At 39.4% G+C, this 20,080-nt stretch overlaps 1 protein-coding gene and 1 pseudogene across 1 annotated transcript; both read right to left on the bottom strand.

Annotated features, from left to right (window-relative positions):
- Positions 1-6,239: 6,239 nt before the first annotated feature.
- Positions 6,240-7,182, bottom strand: LOC115745731 (annotated as a pseudogene).
- Positions 7,183-11,452: 4,270 nt separating this feature from the next.
- LOC115745728 (glutathione S-transferase U19-like) lies at positions 11,453-12,383 on the bottom strand. The gene is made up of 2 exons (XM_030681294.2): positions 11,960-12,383; positions 11,453-11,881 (listed from the first exon to the last, which is right to left on the bottom strand). Exons 1-2 carry the CDS (start codon positions 12,272-12,274, stop codon positions 11,540-11,542), a joined length of 657 nt encoding a protein of 218 aa, XP_030537154.1. The 5' UTR covers positions 12,275-12,383; the 3' UTR covers positions 11,453-11,539.
- Between the last annotated feature and the right edge of the window lie 7,697 nt (positions 12,384-20,080).

Raw genomic sequence — 20,080 nt, 5'->3', positions numbered from 1 at the left:
GCAGCTTCTTTTAAACTAGCCTGGAAAGTCCGGACCATTAGAGGGCCGTTAGTCGCATGCTTGTTCATTCTTGCCTGGTACATCCGGACATGCTGAACCGGGTTGGAAGTCCCATCATACTTCTCGAAGTCGGGCATCTTGAACTTCTCTGGCACCATGACCTTTGAAAAGACAGACAGGTCAATCTGGGGTATGTTGTGAGTCCCCTCGACTTCTCGGATCCTCTGTTCCATTTGGGCCAACAGCTTAGCCGTATCACCATTCAATCCGGGGCCACAGGGGCTGGCTTGGGGGATTGGGACTACGGGCGGCGTGCTCGAGCTCACGCCCGTGAAGATCACGTCTTCTAGCGGCATTGTCCGATAGGGAGCGGTTTCCGGGGCTTTACCGGAGTTGTCCATAGGAGGAATTGGAGCAGGAATGGTTAGCGGTGGGCTGGTGGTGGATGATTGAAGTTTGGCGGCGAAGGCAGCCATCATTTCTTCCATCTTTCGGGACATCATCCCTTCGAAGTGCTCGGTCAAGGAGCCAAGTTTCTCGTCTAGGGCAAGACCGACGGTGGCGTTGATGTCGGCCATCTTCCTTGCGACCGATCGAGTAATATGTGGAGGATCCGTGATAAATTACCTGTACGTAGTAACAAACGCAAAATGAGTACGGAGAGCAAGAATATCGAGCCGGTCCATGGCATCCCTCTAGACTCAAACGAACAAAGTGATTATAGCCAAAGGATTGAAACATGTAATTTTCAGTTTATCCGCTTTTAAAAAAAATCCGTATTAATTCACACGTTGACTGAAATTCGTCCAAATTTTACGAGCTTGTAGTTGAGAAGATGGTGAACAACTTTCATGTTGGCCAATCGGACTAAAAATGAGCGGATCGAATCAGTTTAATGTGTCTTTCCGAAAAATCGCATTCAGAAAACTGTTATAACCGCAGGTAGTTGAAAAAACGAAAGACCATCTTAAATTATGAATTTAATTCTGAAATTTTGTAGGATATTAGTTGAAACATAGGTCTACAACTTTCATGTTTGGCACTTACTCAAAACTCGATCGTAGAATTTAGTAAAAATCGCACAACAAGAACAAGCCAAATCAGAATGGAGGACAACCGATGAAATTGTAAAAGCTACGGAAGCAAAGTGCGAAATTGGAAATAAGACAACGATACTCCTAAACCATGGACCAGCTCAAAATAAAAATGAGATAATAGGATAAAAGAGACAAGAAATTACCGTTCATATGAAGAAAATGTCAATCACAAAGACATGCGCATGAATTGTGAGTTTAAATCTTATTCTATCTATCCAAAAGGCTTTTGCAAAGTGAAATGATGAACGAAGCGACATGTCGCAGCCTCGCGCGCAATCATCATGACTAGTCGCAGCCTCGCGTACAATAGTCATGACTAGTCGGGTTCAATCACTTCGGCTTTGTTCGGTCGACAAGGGCAATTCTCATGCATCGTAGCCCCACGTGCATAAGAACGACCCTTGAGCCATTTTTTTGAAAAAATTTTCGGGATCCGGATGGGATAACCTTTAGCGAAGCCTTACCGCCAAGGTTAAAGGACCATCTAAATACCATCTTAAAACTATTAGTGTGACCCAGGTCCGGTCACGGGTTGTGTGCGGTGTAGTGCAAAGACGATAAATCATGCACAACAATTAAAAGCAAACACCGCTTCAATGATTCAAAAGTTAAATCACAATTCCAATTCACCAAGCCTGCAAAACAAAGGGTTAGCCAATCACTCCTCCCCTTATAACTCCCAATCTGCAAAAACATTTAACACCTAAGAATGAGAATTCAACCAAAGTTTACCAAATCAAGTGATTTCTTTTTCATGAAATTATCTGGCCTAAGTCCTCTTTGGATCCCCAGCGGAGTCGCCAAGCTGTCGCGACCTAAAAAAATAAACGAGTTAATTTTCGGGCTAATGGATTATCAGGTTAATTAATTAACTAACCTAACTCGGACTCTCCCAAGTCCATACCAAATCGCAACTTAAGATTCAAATAATTAACATGCAACGTGTTTTGAATTTGGAGTCGCCACTAATCATTTTCGGTAGGTTGATTAGAAACCTAAATAAAATAGCGGGAGAAAACTATCTTATTTCCGCGAACCAGAGATTTTGAATTCGGGGATTTGGTTACGCTAGATTACTCTAACGCCCTTTCGGTACCATTTTCATGAAAAATATTTGATTTGGCAATTTTGATGGATTTTACTTGAAATTCAAAGATGCAATTTTTTTGGTTTTTTATCTTCTTTTTTATGAGAATGTAAAACATTGAACTTTGTACGATATACACCATGGGTGATTTAGATAGAAAGAAAGAAAACGCAGCCAATCACGAGTATTTACAAAAATAAATTAACATGTAATAATGCTAAAATTTGGAACACGTGGCATGTCTAAAATAAACAAACAAATGTTCGAACCAAACGATTACATTTTTGTAGATCGAGATGGAAAGGATTACCTTCTATTACACAAAATCTTACTCACATACACGTTATCGTTCCCTTCAAGATCTCGGAGCTGGAAGAACGCGGCTGTCGTCGAAAATGACAAGCAATGGCGTTGTTGGGTGGCGAGAGGCGAAATATATGTCGGGACTCGTCGAAGATGATGCTCGACTAAAACTCTTTTCTTCACTCTCGAATTTTCTCTTCTAATTTTTCTCAAGAACTCTCTTTTTCCTCTCTAAAAATTCCTCTCAAAAACTCTCTCAAAACTCTCTCAATTCTCTTCCACTCCCCCCAAGAGCTCTCTACATTCTCTATCACCAAAATTCTCTTCCTCAATTCTCAAGAACTCTCCCTCTTTTATAGCCAAATTTCTCCACCCTTCATTCTTCATCTTCATTTCTTCACCTTCCATTTTCATCTTCCCTTCTTCATCTTCATTTCTTCACCTTCCATTTTCATCTTCCCTTCTTCATCTTCATTTCTTCACTTTCCATTTTCATCTTCCCTTCATCACCTTCCCTTCATCATCTTCCCTTCTTCATCTTCCCTTCTTTATCTTCCCTTCTTCATCTTCTTTTGGTATTTGCAATACAGTCCACGAAGTTCCAAGTATTTGCAATGCAGTCCCCGAAATTTTAAGTATTTGCAATACAGTCCCTGAAGTTTCAAATCTTCTCGGTATATTTTTCCATCCCGTGCCTGGTCTAGACGCATGCTAAATTAAGTGTTCTGCTTGCCCAATTATATGCCAATGCAATGTACGCTAAAAATAAATATGTGAGATGATTTTTATTTAGAACTAAAATTAGCTCTAATTTTTATGCAAAAAATAGATTAGTCAAAATTTAGGCGTCAACAGTAGCGACGATTGACGATGAAGTAAGTTGGGGTTCTCAAAGGTAAAAGAACTACATGGGCTTTGATTCTTCTATCCCCAAGAAGATATGTAGGTGCTTAATGATAATTCATTAAGTTCAAGCCCATTCCTCCTCTTTTTTTTTCCCCATATTTTATTACAATGTACAATTTAATTGTATTTTATAATTTATAATTTATTATGTTTATTTTATTATTTATTATTTTAAAAATTAATATTAAAAAAGGAACCGGAATGAACCGCCGGTTCCGAACCGGAATCGGAACCGGCTCGGAACCCCCGGTTCTGGTTCGGAACCGGAACCGGAATTTCCAACGGCCGGTTCCCGAATCGGAACCGGCCGTGTATAGGTTGAGATATCTGCATTGAGATATGTGATTGATTGATAGAACGTTTCGGACAAGTCGATGTGATGCCTTGCCCGTGAACCGATTGATATGACTGTCACATTATGTTTTACATTATATTATGTATGGCTTTTGGCGGGTAAGCTTGCGTGTGGCTGAAATATTCATACTATAATTCCGTGATTACTTAGTAGGGGTTCTGGACGAATCAATACCCTAGCCGGGCTTAGGTGTTGACTCATTGAGATTTATTTTTCATCCCGTCGTTGTTAAACCATTTTTAGGTTCTAAGTAATGCAGCTAGTAGCTCTTTGAGAAGCTGATGAAGAACAGGGTGACGTAGATTTGTTTGGAGTAGATACGAAGTTGATCCTACCCCGCCAAGAAGTGTGGGGTCGATTAGCGTATGTCTTAGTTGGCCTAAGACGTGTCCGTAAACGAAATTGTATTTTTGAATTGATGCATTTTCTACTTGTCTATCCATGTGCTATATTATTGCTTGGGAGTATTATACGTTTCTGCATGCGTAGTTAATCTCAAGGGTTGATAGCGTGCATAGGACTCTATCCTTTATGACCCGAGGGATAGTTAGTAGGGATGCCGCGTGCTCGAGGATCGGGGCGTGATAATATGTCATTATAGCATTATGAAAACGTAAATACTGCTTAAGGCCATATATCTATCTCAAAAGTTGACATACTTTTTGTTCTTAGCCTTCTATGACAAACCCAATGAGCTGTTTCATATAAATATCTTCTTCTAATTCTTCATTAAAAAAGCAATCTTTACATACATTTGATGTACTTCAAGATCCATACTAGACACAATAGCTAAAATAATGTGAATTGAGGTAAATCTCATCACGGGAGAAAAAGTTTTTTCATTATCAATTTATTTTTGTTGATTATATCCTTTAGTCACAAGACGAGTCTTATACCTTTCAATCAAGCCGTTAACTTTACAATTTATTTTGAGAACCCACTTATTCCCAACGGTTTTGTGTCTTTTTGGAAGATCAACCAATTTCCAGACTTGATTTGATTCCATTGACTCCATCTTTTCTTCGATTGCTTGTACACATTGTTTCTTATCAGAGCAAGTTAGAGCCTTATTTACATTCCTTAGATCATCCTCTTCTTGTAGAGTGACAATGAAAGCCTCCCCCTCGATGTTAAAACGTTGGTAGGGAATGTTTTTGCGCCTTGCTCGCCATATAGGAGATTGTATTTTTGGTACATCATGCTTCGTTACGCTTCTATTCAGATTAGATAATGACATCATCGTCTTATCAACTGGTTGCAATTGAAACTAGCTGGTTTGAACTTAATTCCCTACTTCTCACATTGTTCCCACTTCGATGAGATGATTCAACAATATCATTATCACGATTCAAAGTTTTAAATAGAGAATAGTTTTCATCTATTTCGCCAATTTTATGTAAGTCATTTTCTACGAATGTGACATCTTGTGATTCAAATTTAGTTACACTACCACTTGGACCCAATGGAAACTTAAATCGGATTTTCGGCTGATTCATAACTCATATAGAGTGGAAGTAACTGATTTAGAAGACATAGGTTTAGTACATAAACAATAATCAACAAAACATCACCCGAAATGGTGATTGACAAATTAGCATGAGCTATCATAGACCAAACCATTTCCATTAGGCTTCTGTTTCTTCTCTATACAACACTATCTTTTTATTTCCTTTTCAGCATATAAATTTCTAAATTGATTAGATAGATATTTTCGACCTCGATCGGATCTTAACACTTTTATTTTCATGTCTAATTGATTTTTTACCATGCTCATAAATAAGATATCTAATTCTTCAATGATCATTCTCCGCCCTTGTTTTGACCGGGTCGTTATAAGTCTTATCTCGGACATAAGACTTCATGAATTGGATTTTCTTTGCTTTTTGCATCTATCTACTAAACTTTATTTGCTCCTCTATTATTTTTTCTTTGATTGCTAAGTTTTCGCCATGATATTTAGATGAATCTCGGGACCAAAATAGGTCAATAATACATTAAAAGGATTTTCGAAGAAAATTGTGAATTTGAAGTACATGCGCGCAAATAACGTAAACGTAATGCTAAATTAGGCTTAAATATACTATAAGTGCCAAAATTTGTGTATGACGCTCACTTTAGTGTTAAAACTTTCAAAATGATCACTTAAATGCCAAATTTTATGAAAAACAATTACTTCAGTGCCAATTTTTTTTAAAAACGATCATTTAAGTGCCAATTTTTTTAAAAAATGATCACTTTAGTATCAACTCTACCGAGCTACGTCAGCTCAAATATTAATAAAACATAGCACGTGTCGGATTTTCAGCAAGCCACGTTAGCTCAAATTGAAATTGGCACTGAAATGATTGTTTTTAAAAGAAGTTGGCACTTAAGTGATCGTTTTTTTCAAAAAAATTGGCACTTAAGTGATCTTTTTTAAAGTTTTGGCACGAAAGTGAGCGCTGTACATAAGTTTTGTCACTTCTAGTTTACTTTAGCTGCTAAACCAAGCTAATGAAATGCGGTATACAAGTTGTCAGTTGATCTTGAAACACTCAAACACAAAAAAGAACTCCTGAAAGTAGATAGAGTAACTGACTTATCGGCGGTGTACCCCGGTTGAAAGGCACTGTGCGAAGCCTCGTCCAAAGGAGAGGGATTATTGAATGAAAGAGTCGTGAAAGTATCATAATGAGACTCAATAGTAGTTACTCTTCTTGAGCTCCAACAAGAAGTCATAGACCTTGTGCGGGTCGGGTAAGGACTTGGTCACGCTCTCCCTCTGCATGCAACGCTTGGCCCATCCCACCAACTTGGGGCACTCTTCCTCGTGGCTGAAGTTGGCCGATGTCTCCAAAGCATAGAAACAACTATACAACGGTATTAGCGACACATCCACATATCCAAACCTCTCGCCTCCAAAGTAAGCCTTGTCCCCAAGCTCTCCCTCCGACACCTTCAAGCCCTCGATATACTCCTTCTTCGCCACATCCTTGGCCTCCCTCGTTGACGCCCACGCGGTTCGCCCCGCAGGAATTATCTGCACGATCGTTTCATGTTTTGACGTCAAGTGCACTTAATAAGGAAATGGTTGAAAGATTGGGCATTGTTGTCTTACTTTATTATCCACATAGTCGGCCCAGAACCTGGCGCAGGCCCTCTCATGAGGATCGGAAGGCAAGAGAGGGAACTCGGGACCCCAGGTCTCGTCGATATACTGGACGATGATGAGGGACTCGCAAACCGGCTTCCCGTTGTGGACGAGGACGGGGATTTCTTGTGGACGGGGTTCGTCTCCAAGAGCAGGGGGCTCTTGTTCCTGCGATTCTCCACCCTCGGGTCGAAGTCCACGCCCTTCTCTCTCAGGGCAATCCTGGTCCTCATCCCAAACGGACTTGACCAGAAGTCCAACAATATCACTTCATCTGCCATTGAAGCTCGGGTAATCTAAACTCAAGAAATGCCTTTCTTGTGGTGAAATGAGGTTAAGAGCAGGTTACTTATATGGAGCAGAAGAGAACATTGACTAAGTCTTTTCCTTCGAGGAGGGGCTGCTTGATGCTGTCATCTGTTGCGTCAGTGTTGGGTCCAAATCTAGTCTCCATGCCCGGCTGATTAGGTCATGGCTTAGGCGTAACAAATCATCTCGCCCTTGACTTGGAGCCAAAGCTTTCATCTGTAAATAAACCCTAGGTTTACGGCTCAAAAGTAAACAATTACACATAGTTATGCAAGACAATATTAGTTCTTGCGGATTAAAAAGAACAATTATAAGTCGTTGGCCCACTAGTGGTAATCAACGTGGAAGGTTAAAGTCATACAATAACCCCACCTTTTATCTCATTTTCCAATTTATCCCATCTTTCAAGGTTGGCATAACAGTGCCCAAAAAATATTCTTATCAACCAAGAATAGTTATATTTTATTGAAAAAAATCGGAAAATAATCTTATCAAGCAAGAATAGCTATATTTTATTGAAAAAAAACCTAGTTTTCCATTTTTCTTTTCATACGAAAAGGAAAAAAAAAATATTTATAAAAAAATAGGCCGGTAGAAGGCTCACATGGTGGGTCGCAAAACAAAGTTCAATATTCTGTTATCGAAATTCTTTGCTACAGCAGGGGGAAGTGCTCTTGCAAAAGAGAACGCCATATTGGTCAACGATGGGCTTGATTCTATTGAAAGATAAAATAAATTCTACAAGAGCTACGAGTCAAGCCCATAAAGCCCAAAAGATATGGCAGAAAAAGGCTGCACATTTGTCCTTGATCTTGGGAGAAGGGTGGTCAACCTTAATGCTAATTATACAAAACCGTTCAACCCAAGTTTTAGGACAATCTTTAGCACTTGCTGAGGAAGCTTAAGTACGTGAGGAAAGCACACTACCTATTTTTAAGGTAACATAATATGCATGTTTAAGTGGCGAGGTGATCTCTTACTTTAAACTTAGAGATTTCACTTATTGAGCCTCGGTTTGCGTGTTTATTTTTATTTTCTTTTTCAAATTTGTAAGATGGATCTCCCCCTGCGTTATGCTTTGGAATACCCCTACAGAACAAGAGGATCGTGTTGAGCTTGATATCTTGTATTCTGTTATCCAAGAGATTATGAGGCGGTTCCGAAAGGCCTCCTGCGATTGGACAGCACGGGGGTCTCGCTCCCGGGTGAGAGGGCGGGGGTCCGGGGGGACCGTCCTTGCGGGGGTCGCGGAGGCGGCGCCCTCGAGCTGTCGAGGCATTTTATGTTCGAGTTATAGAAAGATTTCTATAGGAAAATTAAATATTTTAGGCTATATGGGCAATTTTGTAATTTGTGCCATGTAGGGTTTCGCTATATATATTTAGGGCGAAACATGTCTCTAAAGATAGAGAGGGTGTGAGAAAGAGTGGCTGTACACTTTTCTACGTTATTAGTGAAACAGATCTCATCTCCCCGTAGACGTAGGTAGGCGGAACATCTCCGCTGCCAAACCACGTAAATTCTTGTGTTGTGCAAATTTTCATTACTTTTTTGTATCGTTGATAGAATCGAATTTAGATATTCAACAGATCGGGATGTACATGTACCTGAATTCGATATGGTGTATGTTAAGTGTAGTTCCACCCTCGGAGGTGGATATAAAGTTCCCTGAGCTTCTCCCCGAACGTTTCTCCGCATGGTATGTTGACATAAATGGTGAGACAATCGGACCATTGAGAGGGTTCGACAGTCCCCCGGACATGGCGATGGAGGGACGAGATAATGCTGGTGGCTGTCAACCCCTGAGTGGACGGTGATTTGTTAAACGTTTGGGCTCACTTTTGGGTTAGTATGAGTGTAGTGGAGCTAGCTGATCCGATCTTTTTTTCTCAGGACTTATATATGTTTGATTATTGTATCAAGTTGGTGATTAGTGGTGTCGATATAAAGAAGCATATGTATGTTAATTAACTTCATGCGATTTCTTTTATAGGATGTTGTGCTTTTGCATGCTAATAATAAATATGAGTAATAACCCGAAAACACAGTGTTGCGCGTGACGTTCTGGGGCATCTCAGCCTTTCTAGTATCATAGAAGGTTCACCCATGAAGTGATAAGGCGTGCCTAGTGATTAGAATAGTAGAATAGACCTCACGAGTATAAAATATTAAATGGACGTGTTTGTGTTTGTTTGGGTGTACAGTACAAGTAAATTTTCTTTTTTTTGCTAAATAGTTAGCTACTAAGTGGTATGCATAGGGCTTATAAGACGAGATGAGCTCTTGTGGTACTTTGGAGCAAGATCCTTGGATGGAAAGAATCCTCCTGGCGGTTGCAGATATCAAATGATTAATGGAAAGGCCACCGCTATAGTAAGCTGCCTCTAGTGCGGGAAATGACGAACGTCACTTGCAAGGCTTAATCAAGCAATTGTTGAAGCTGAAACCACCAAGGTTTGCTGAAGTTGGAAATCCTGAAGGGGCGGAATCATGGATTGACAGGATGGAAAGACATTCGACTTCGTAACAGGATTTGACGAGATAGCCCTAGTTGAGTACCAACTCTAAGGAAATTCCAAGCACTGGTGGAGACGATTTAAGGAAATTGTGTTTCCAGCTGGTGCTACTGTGACTTGGGATGGTTTTGTCAAGGCATTATTCGTGAAATATTTCTCAGATTGTGCTCAAGATAAGAAGGTGATGGAATTCACGCAATTGAAGAAAGATCTGATGGTGGACCAGTACAAAGCGAAGTTTGCAGAATTGTCAAGGTTTGCCTTTATGAATCATCTAGGATATATTAACTACTCAAGACCACAGCAATTCTCCGATGTGAGACTTCTATAACACAACTTATACGTGCATTCTAACAGGCCTTTTGCTCATTCATGCACCGAAGCCAAGTGTAGCTTTGTTTCTGCAACAACTTTGTGGCTCACATAGCCTTAATGTCTATTGCATGAAATGGAGTATCTTCTTAAACCACACCTAGCATTTATTAGTGAAAACATTGGTGCTACTTATGTATGTAGTTATCCATTTTTTCACTCCAAAAAGAAATGTGCTACCATTGATTATCACTTTGTTCATGGCATGGTTAACAAATTCTATTACGAGTGTGGCACACGTCCACTTATGATCAACTTGCGGATGCAATAACAAAGCCTCTTACACGACAATAGTTTACTCACTTATGATCCAAGATCGGCATTCCCAATGGAATGCCAATCTTACGATGGTGCATTGGAGGAATATCTCTCTACAGCAAAGCAATTCTTGAAATCGCTCTCAATCAAATCAAGAATAGTCCGGCAATTCTTGCACTCTTGGCAAGTGCGGCAAGAGTTTTCAAAATTGATAAACTGATATTTTTTCTTTCAGAGTGGTTAGATGGGCCATCTCAGTTAAGTTATTATATTGCATTTATTTTAGCTAATGCCCTTTGAAAAATCATTAACTACCGTGTACTTTAAATTCATCTATGCAATAACAGTAATGTGTATCTTGCCCAATTCTTCAAACAAGAGGTTGAAAATTCTTCAGAGAGAGATGCATCAAGACAATATTTGAAGGAAAAGCCAAGTCCACAGAGTTATAGCCTGTGAACCAACAAGATCTTGTCTTCTTGAAGAGTGCTGTGATTGCCCTAATCTAGAATGTTTGCATTTAGACCATGGAACGTGCAGGGATCCAAGTACAAGATTGTTGAATTCTGTACGTGAGTTTGACTGGTCTATCAACCTTGATAGAAAAATTACAGAACTAGATAGAGAGGTAACCGATAAATTGGGAAGAATGGACTCTAAGACACAGTGAATTTGACGATGATTTTCTCAAAAGCAAATCTAATCTGAGATTTGTTTCGAGTTCTAGATTTTCGAACAAATATCAAAGTTTGGAAATTCTTTGATGAAATAGGAAATCTAATTCTTCACCAATCACTCTCCGCTCTCGTTTGGACTAGGTAGTTACAAGCCTTGTCTCAACCAAAAGACGGCCTGAATTGGATTTTCCTTGTTTTATTCGTCTACCCACTTAACTTCATTTCCTTAACTATTTATTTTTGCTTTGTTTCCTATGTTTTCATGTTTGATGGTGATGTTGGTCGTGCATTCAGATAAATATCGGGAGCAAAATTGGTCAATAATGCATGAAAAGGATCTTCATCAAAAATGAAAATTGTAAATTTGGGGTACATGTGCGCAAACAACGCAAACGTTAAGTTGATCCAGAAACACTCAAGTACAAAAACGAACTCACAAATGTAGAAATAGCGAAGCCTCGTTCCAAAGGAGAGGGATTATTGAACAAAAGAGTCATGAAACGACCATAATGAAACACTCATAGGGTAGTTACTGCGCTTGAATCTTCTTCCTGAGCTCCAACATGAAGTCATAGACCTTGTGCGAGTCGGGCAAGGACTTGGCCACGCTCTCCCTCTGCATGCAACGCTTGGCCCATCCCACCAACTTGGGGCACTCTTCCTCATGGCTAAAGTCGGAAAATGTCTCCAAAGCATAGAACCAGCTATAGAACGGTATTAGCGACACATCCACATACCCAAACCTATCGCCTCCAAAGTAAGCCTTGTCCCCAAGCTCTCCCTCCAGCACCTTCAAGCCCTCAATGTACTCCTTCTTCGCCGCCTCCTGGGCCTCCCCCGTTGACGCCCATACCGCTCCTATCACTGGTATCTGCACCATCGTTTCATGTTTTGACGTCAAGTGCACTTAACAAGAAAATGGTTGAAAGATTGATCATAGTTGTCTTACCTTCTTATCCACGTAGTCGGCCCAGAACCTAGCGCAGGCGCGCTCGTGAGGATCGGAAGGCAAGAGAGGAGACTCAGGACCCCAGGTCTCGTCGATATACTGGACGATGATGAGGGACTCGCAAACCGGCTTCCCATTGTGGACAAGGACGGGGATTTTCTTGTGGACCGGGTTGGTCTCTAAGAGCAGGGGGCTCTTGTTCCTGGGATCCTCCACCCTCGGGTCAAAGTCAACGCCCTTCTCTCTCAGGGCAATCCTGGCCCTCATCCCGAACGGACTCGGCCAGAAGTCCAACAATATCACTTCATCTGCCATTGAAGCTCTGATAATCTGAACTCAAGAAATGCTTCTTTTTTTGTGGTGAAATGAGGTTAAAGAGCAGGTGCTACTTATATAGAGCGGAAGAGGACATTGACTGAGGCTTTTTCCTTCGAGGAGGGGCTGCTTGATGCTGTCATTGCTTGCGTCACTGTCGGGTTCAAATGTAATCTCAATGGCAGGCCGATTGGGTCATGGCTTAGGTGTAACATGAAGGAGAAACAACAAATCTTACCCTAAAGTTCGACTGGTGGGTGCTTCCTTCTCCTCTCTACTTGTTTATTTTGTGCTTGCACACAATCGTCTCGCCCTTGACTTGGAGCCAAAGATTTCGTCTGTAAATAAAAAGAACAATCATAAGTCGTTGCCCGACTAGTGGCAATCGACGTGGAATTGCAGGAGTTCTTGGTCAGGGTGATTCATGACTTTTGGCATTGCAGTGAAGCTCCATTTGTATCTCAAACAAAAATCTTTAAATATTTACTGAATTTCCATTAACGCCACAGTTCTTTGGAAAGCTTAGTTTTTCCTCCTTCTTTTTCCATTGCATAGATAATTCAGAAGATATTCTTATAATATTCTTATCACGTAAGAGTAGCCTATATTTTGTTGAAAAGACCTAGTTTTCCATTTTTCTTTTTATACGAAAATGAAAAAAAAAATTATTTACGAAAAAGGAGGCCGGTAGACGGCTCACATAGTGGGTCGCGAAGCAAAGTTAAATATTCTGTTAACGAAATTCTTTGCTACCGCCTGGGGAAATGCTCTTGCAAAAGAGGATGGCCATATTGGTCAACGATCGGCTTGATTCTGTTGAAAGAGCTACGAGTCAAGCCCATAAAGCCCAAAAGATGTGGCAGAAAAAAGGCGGCATATTTGTCCTTGGTCTTGCGAAAAGAGAGGTTGGCCTTAATGCTAATTATACAAAACTGTTCAACCCAAGTTTAGGACAATCTTTAGTTTAGCACTTGTTGAGGAAGCTTAAGTACGTGCCGAAAACTCACTATTTATTTGAAGGTAAATAGTAAGAGTATTTGAGTGGTGAGATGATCTCTTGCCTCAAACTTAGAGATTTCACTTATTAGGCATCAGCCCTCCCTTATTTTTGTTTTGTTTTCAGATTTGTAAGTTGGATCTCTTCCTACGCTGTGCTTTGGAATACCCCACTATATAGAATGAAAGGGTCGAGATATACGTGTACCGGGATTCGGTATGGTGCGTGATGAGTGTAGTTCCACTATCTGGAGGGATATAGAGTTCCCTGAGCTTCTCCCCTAGCGTTTCACAGCATGTTATGTCAATATAAATGGTGAGACGGTCGGACCTTTGAGAGGATTTTATAGTCCCTCGGATATGGCGCTGGAGGGACAAGATGATACCGGTGGCCGTCAACCCCTAAGTGGATGATGGTTTGTTAAACGTTTAGGCTCACTTTTGGGTTAGGATGAGTGCAGTGGCGCTAGTTGATCCAATCTTCTTCTAATGTAATGTTTTTGTTTGATTACTGCATGAAGTTGGTGACTAGTGGTGTCAATATAAAGAAGTCTATGTATATTAATTAAACTCGTGCAATTTTTTTTTTTATAGGATGTTGTGGTTCTACACGCTAATAATAAATATGAGTAATAACAAGAAAGAATACGTGTCAAATGCAATGTTTTGGGGCGTTATGGCATATTTTGTATTATAGCAGGTTTACCGATTGAGTGATAAGCTACGCCTAGCGATTAGAATAGTGGAATAGACCACGTGAGTATAAAATGCTAAATGCATGTGTTTGTTTTTGTTTGGCTGTGTAGTATAAGTAATATTTTTTGCTAAATAGTTAGCGAATAAGTTAAGTGATATGTCTAGGGCTTATAGGATATGATCAGCTCTTGCGGTAATTCAGAGCAAAATCCTCGGATGAAAGGATTCCTCCTAGCGCATGCAAACGTTGAAAATTTGATGGAAAGGCAAGCACTATAGCAAGCTGCCTCTAGTGCGGGAAATAGCAATTGTCATTTGCAAGACTTAATTGAGCAATTTTTAAAGCTTAAACCACCAAGTTGTTGGAGTAGAAAATTCCTAAAGGGGCAAAATCGTGGATCAACATGATGGAAAGATATTCGACTTCCAACGATATTCACAAGATAGCCCTACCCCTAGTACCAACTCCAAGGAAATGACATACAATAGTGACAAACATCTAAGGAAATTGTGTTTCCAGCTGGTACTGCTGTGACTTGGGGTGATTTTGTCAAGGCATTCTTCAGGAAGTGTTTCTCGGATTATACTCGAGACAAGAATATGATGGAAGCAAAAATGCGTTCCTCGTTATTAATATGGTTGCTCACGATAATTGTGGCCTTTGAAGTGGATATCTGAATGCCAAGTATGGCCCATAGAAACGATGGAATCCACTATTTCGCTCACGATAATTGTGGCCTTTGAAGTGGATATCTGAATGCCAAGTATGGCCCATAGAAACGATGGAATCCACTATTTCACCATTCATTTCTATTCATGACTAGATTGTATACATGCAGAATAATTATAAACAAAAGGAATTCATGCAATTCAAGCAAAATGATCCGATGGTGTACCAGTCGGAAGCGAAGTTTGCAGAATTACCAAGGTTCGCCCTAGGTTGGTGGAAGACGATGAAGACAAGACTAAGAAGTTTCGAGATGGTTTAAGACCAGATATTAGGAGCAAACTAATGCCTTTGAACTTGAAGGATTGTAATGACCGATACGAGTGTGCTCAACTCATAGAGAGAGATTTGGTGGAGCTAGCAGCAATAACAACTTTTCAAGCGAGGCCTAATCAAAAATTTTTTTACCTAACTTTCGTCGTGACAAAAAACATTTGCAAATTGGATGGCGATCATTTGTTCCAAATAAAAGGAACAATGTTGGAGGGCTTGGATTTACATGGAATAATCAACCGACAATGCGGATGCAATATCAAAATAATGTTTGTCGCACTTGTGGAAAACAACATGAAAATTCATTGTGCCTGGATCGAACCGGAGTTTGCTTTGGGTATGGACAGCAAGGCCACATGATAAGAAAATACCCTATGATGGCACCTACAGCAAATGGTGCCATTGTTATAGTCGCAACAGTCACAACAAAACAAAATTCTGCCGCATGAAAATTTTCAAAGGCTACTAGCTCAAGGCTGGATTCATGCAGTCACACAAGAGGAGATTGAGGCTTCCAAGACCATTATATCATATATCATCTCAACATTTTATAATAGTACTTATACTCTCAGCAAAGCCGACATGAAAAAACTCACAAACTTCTTTTATGTTATTTGCTTCCTCTATTTATTACCGGGAGATACAGAGTCATTCACGACGGCACGTTTCATATTCTCTTCAATACTCGGTAGTCCAAAAAATGGCTAGACAAGGAGATATTTGGACTAACGATCTATAATCTCGTTGTCCTCGAAACCTACTGTTTATAAATTTTGAAAATTCATTGGTAAGTTTGGCGAGAAAACTCGAGCCACGAAGGATTAACTAACGGCGATTATGGATGAAAGGTTGACGGTGGTAGAATTGGGACAAAAATAAAAGTTGAAAGGTTTTCATGAGACAAAAAAAAAAGTTGTGGATATAATGGGGACAAATGTTAAAATTGACGGTTTTTTTGGTATTAAACTGGTAGATTTGGGACAAAAGTAAAAGTTGGAGATTTTTTATGAAATAATTTTTTTTTAATATAATTGTGACAAATGCTAAAGTTAAATTTTTTTTTTTTTTGGTGTTAGGCCCTATTTTCTTTCCTCTTATTACTACTTGGGCCAACAAGTAACTACATTTTTAGGGGTTTTTTTTCCAATTTAATTATTTTAAAATAAATATTTAAGAAATTATTTTAAAAAAATATTTACGAGTTTGGGCCTCGCTCGGCGGACCTATTGCCAAGCGAGGCCCGCTCAGCAGCCCAACCGCCGAGTAGGCCGGGCCGGGCCCCCCGGCTACTCGGCGGCCCCAACCGCTTGAGCGAGCCACTTGCTCTTGCAAGAACGGTTAGCCGAGCGGCCCATTTTTTTTAAATTCATTTTTTAAGTGTTTTAATTACTTATATTTATAATATTTAGTTTATTTCATTTTTTTAACATGTTTATATTTATTTTATTTATAATTTTTTTCTTGTGAAGCTTATCTTTATAACATAATTAGCAATAATTAATGTAAAAATTTATTAAGATCTATAATTAATAAATAATGTTGTAATTATGTAATTAATTTAAAATATTCATAAAATAAAATAGGTAAGATATATGAAAAAAAATGAGATTTTCATGATATATTTATCTATTGGACAGACAAAAATCTAATCGGAAGGCGAAACGGTGATATGTCAAGGGTACGTTCGATATTGAGAAGTAGCACCGAAGGGAGAAAATGCAAAATTGACAAGGAAAATGGCATTTTTGGGGGGAAAAAGGCGGGCCAAACCACCTATGGCAGTTTGCCAATGGATTCCTCTCGAAAAATTACGTGAAATAAAAAAAAAATCGTTTCAAACGGACGCCCGAGCGATGAGATAAGCTCTTCCAAAGTTTTGCCCTTTCTTTACTCGTTTCCACTCTTTTGCTACGATTTTTAATCTATCTATTACTGCGGTTTCCAACATATTCCCGTGGCTATATTATATTTTATTTTATGAATATTTTAAATTAATTACATAATTACAATATTATTTATTAATTATAGATAAAATAATTACAAAATTATTTATTAATTATAGATCTTAATAAATTTTTACATTAATTATTGCTAATTATGTTATAAAGATAAGCTTCACAAGAAAAAAATTATAAATAAAATAAATATAAACATGTTAAAAAAATACGAAATAAACTAAATATTATAAGTATAAATAATTAAAACACTTAAAAAAATGAAATTAAAAAAAAAAGGGACGGTCGGCGGTTAGGGGGGGCCCGGCCGCCCAGCTCAGCAGATCAACCGCCGAGCGAGGCCCAAACTCGTAAATATTTTTTTTAAAAAATAATTTCGTAAATATTTATTTTAAAAAAAATTAAATTGGAAAAAAACCCTATTTTTAGACGATAAATGTAAGCCTCTTCTTTTGGTACTTTCTTTCGGCAGCAAAAGGAGTCCAATGCACCGGCCTCTCTTTTTTTTTTCTTTGGTCAAAATGCACGGATCTCTTTAAAGAGTCAACTTTTTTATCGGTTAACAGATCTTTGATATTATCAAATTCCACCGCCCTCTAAATCTAACTTTGATTCTAATTAAAGACCACACCGGATTTTGAACAAAATCAAAATCCTCTAAATAGGTCGAGTTTTGTATACGGCTCAAATTTGAGATGTAAGTTAACAAAATGATTTAGGAGATTTACACTACGTCTTGGGAATTGAGGCGACCCGCATAATGTCATGTCTCTTTCTCACACAACACAATTCCTAGTAGAGCAACCATGTGTGGAGCCAAGGAGGTTGCTACACCCACTACAAAAAAGCAAGGATTTAGCCACGGATTTTGCCACAAAAAATTGACCAAAATTCGTTGCTAAACTGATTTGCGACGAAAATTAGCAACGGAAAAATATTCGTTGCCAATTCGGCGTCGCAAAATTTAGCGACGAAAAAAAAAATTCGTGACTAATTAGTGACGAATTTTGGGACAAATACCTATCCGTGGCTAATTAGCGAGAAATAAGTTTCATCGCTAATTGGCCATGAATTTTGCGACGAATTACCCTCAGTGTCAAATTAGTGACGAAACTTATTCCTCGTTAATTAGTCACGAATTTTCCCACGAAAATAAATTTCGTTGCTAAATTTAGCGACGAAAACACAATGTTTTGTCCCTAAATTTAGCGACGCCGGATTAACCATGAATTTTTTTACGTGGCAAAATTCGTCGCAAAACCCAATTTAGCGACGAAATTTTATTTTTTTCATAAGATAAAATCATTTCTTTTACTTTTCGATTTTAAATTTAATTAAAAGAAAAAATAATTTTGCAATTTATATTTAACATTGATTAAGCACTTAATAATATCACGGTTCCGTAGGAGTCGGTGGGTTCCTCGGGTTGGGTCAACTTAACGGGTTCGGGTCGCAAGGCTCACGGTTCCACGATCGGCGGCAGTGGGTCGATACGCCACGGACGGCTAGGGCTCGGATAGTGGCTGGACAATGGCACCGGGGCTATTGGGGAAGATGGCGCGGCACGGCGGGGCTGCTAGCTCACGGGTCGGTACTTGGGCCTCGCGGATCTCGGAGCTCCCGAGGTGAGGGTCTCGAGTTGATGGCAGCTGGAGAGGTGCGATTGGGCCGCGAGGTGAGGGCCTTGGGTTGCAAGTTTCAGGTGGCGGCCAAGCCGAGCAAGGGCTACGGTGGTTCGGGTGGGCATCGGGTTCACGAGCGGGGAGCTCAAATCGTCCTCGCGGCGGGCTCGTCGTCGATCTCGTGGGTCTCGGCCAGCTCACGTGGTTGGAGGTGGCTGGGTAATGGTGATCGGTGGCGGCAGAGCTTAGGTGGAGGAGGGTTGTGGGCGAAGGTCTCGGGTTTACGGCGACCAGGCGACGATCTCGACCGGTTGCGGTTTGCGCGAGGCGGGCTGGCCACGAGGCGTGGCTGGCGACGGGAGTGGACGGAGGGTGGTGGTGCAGGCTGTAGTGGTCGGGTAGAGGTGGGTCACTCAGCTGAAGAAGAAAAAGAAAGGAAGAAAAAGAAGAAAAAGAAAGGAAGAAGATGCAGAAACGAGGAAGAACAAGAAGAAAAAGGAAGAAGATGTAGAAGAAGAAAAAGAAAGGAAGATAAGGACGTCGTACAAGCATATGAAGACGTCGTACAAGCAAGAGAGAGAGAGGACAGGAGGCTTTTAGAAAGTAACGCCAAAAGAAAGATTAATAAGATAAGAGAGAGAAATGTAGCGACGAAAAAAATAATTTGTGGCTTATTTAGCGACGAACAAAACAATTCGTAGCTAATTTAGCGACGAAAAAGCTAATTTATCGCTAAATTAGCGACGGAAAAAAATTGTCGCTAATATTTTCTTTTTTATTTTTATTTATATCATATTAGCGACGAATAATACATTTTGTCGGTAAATTAGCAACGAAAAAATTATTTTCGTCGCTAAATTGAAATATTTTTTTTATTTTTATTCACAGTGCTAATTTTACGACAAACAAAATTGTTCATCGCTAAATTATCGATAAAAAGCTAATTTGTCGCTAATTTTAATATTTTATTTTTTACTTTTATTTTTATTTATAGCATATTAGCGACGAAAAACGAATTTCGTTGCTAAATTAGCGACGACAAAGTTAATTCATCGCTAAATTGAATATTTCCTTTCTTATATTTATATAAAATTAGCGACCAAAAATATGATTCGTCACTAATTTTAATATTTTCTTCCTTATTTTTATTCATAGTGCTAATTTTGCGACGGAATCAATGCTCATCGCTAATTAGTGACGAGCGGCAATTTTCGTCGCTAAGTTTTAAGAAGAGAATTTGCAACAAATTAGTGACGAAAAACGTGGTTTGTCGCTAATTAGTGACGAAATAGGTTTTCGTTGCTAAATGATAGCAGCAAATTTGTGACGAAATTTGGTTTTCCACGCTAATTAGCGACCAAAAACATTGCTCGTCACTAATTATTTTTTATTTTTATTGTGATTTTTATTTATATAGTATTAGCGATGCAAAATAAATTTCATCGCTGCCTTAGCGACGAAAAAGCTAATTGGTCGCTAAATTGACCATTTTCTTTTTTATTTTTATTTCTATCATATTAGCGACGAATAATACATT

This window comes from Rhodamnia argentea, chromosome 10 (genome assembly GCF_020921035.1).
Source record: "Rhodamnia argentea isolate NSW1041297 chromosome 10, ASM2092103v1, whole genome shotgun sequence".
NCBI lineage: Eukaryota > Viridiplantae > Streptophyta > Magnoliopsida > Myrtales > Myrtaceae > Rhodamnia > Rhodamnia argentea.
This window is presented reverse-complemented; position numbering and strand designations above follow the sequence as displayed.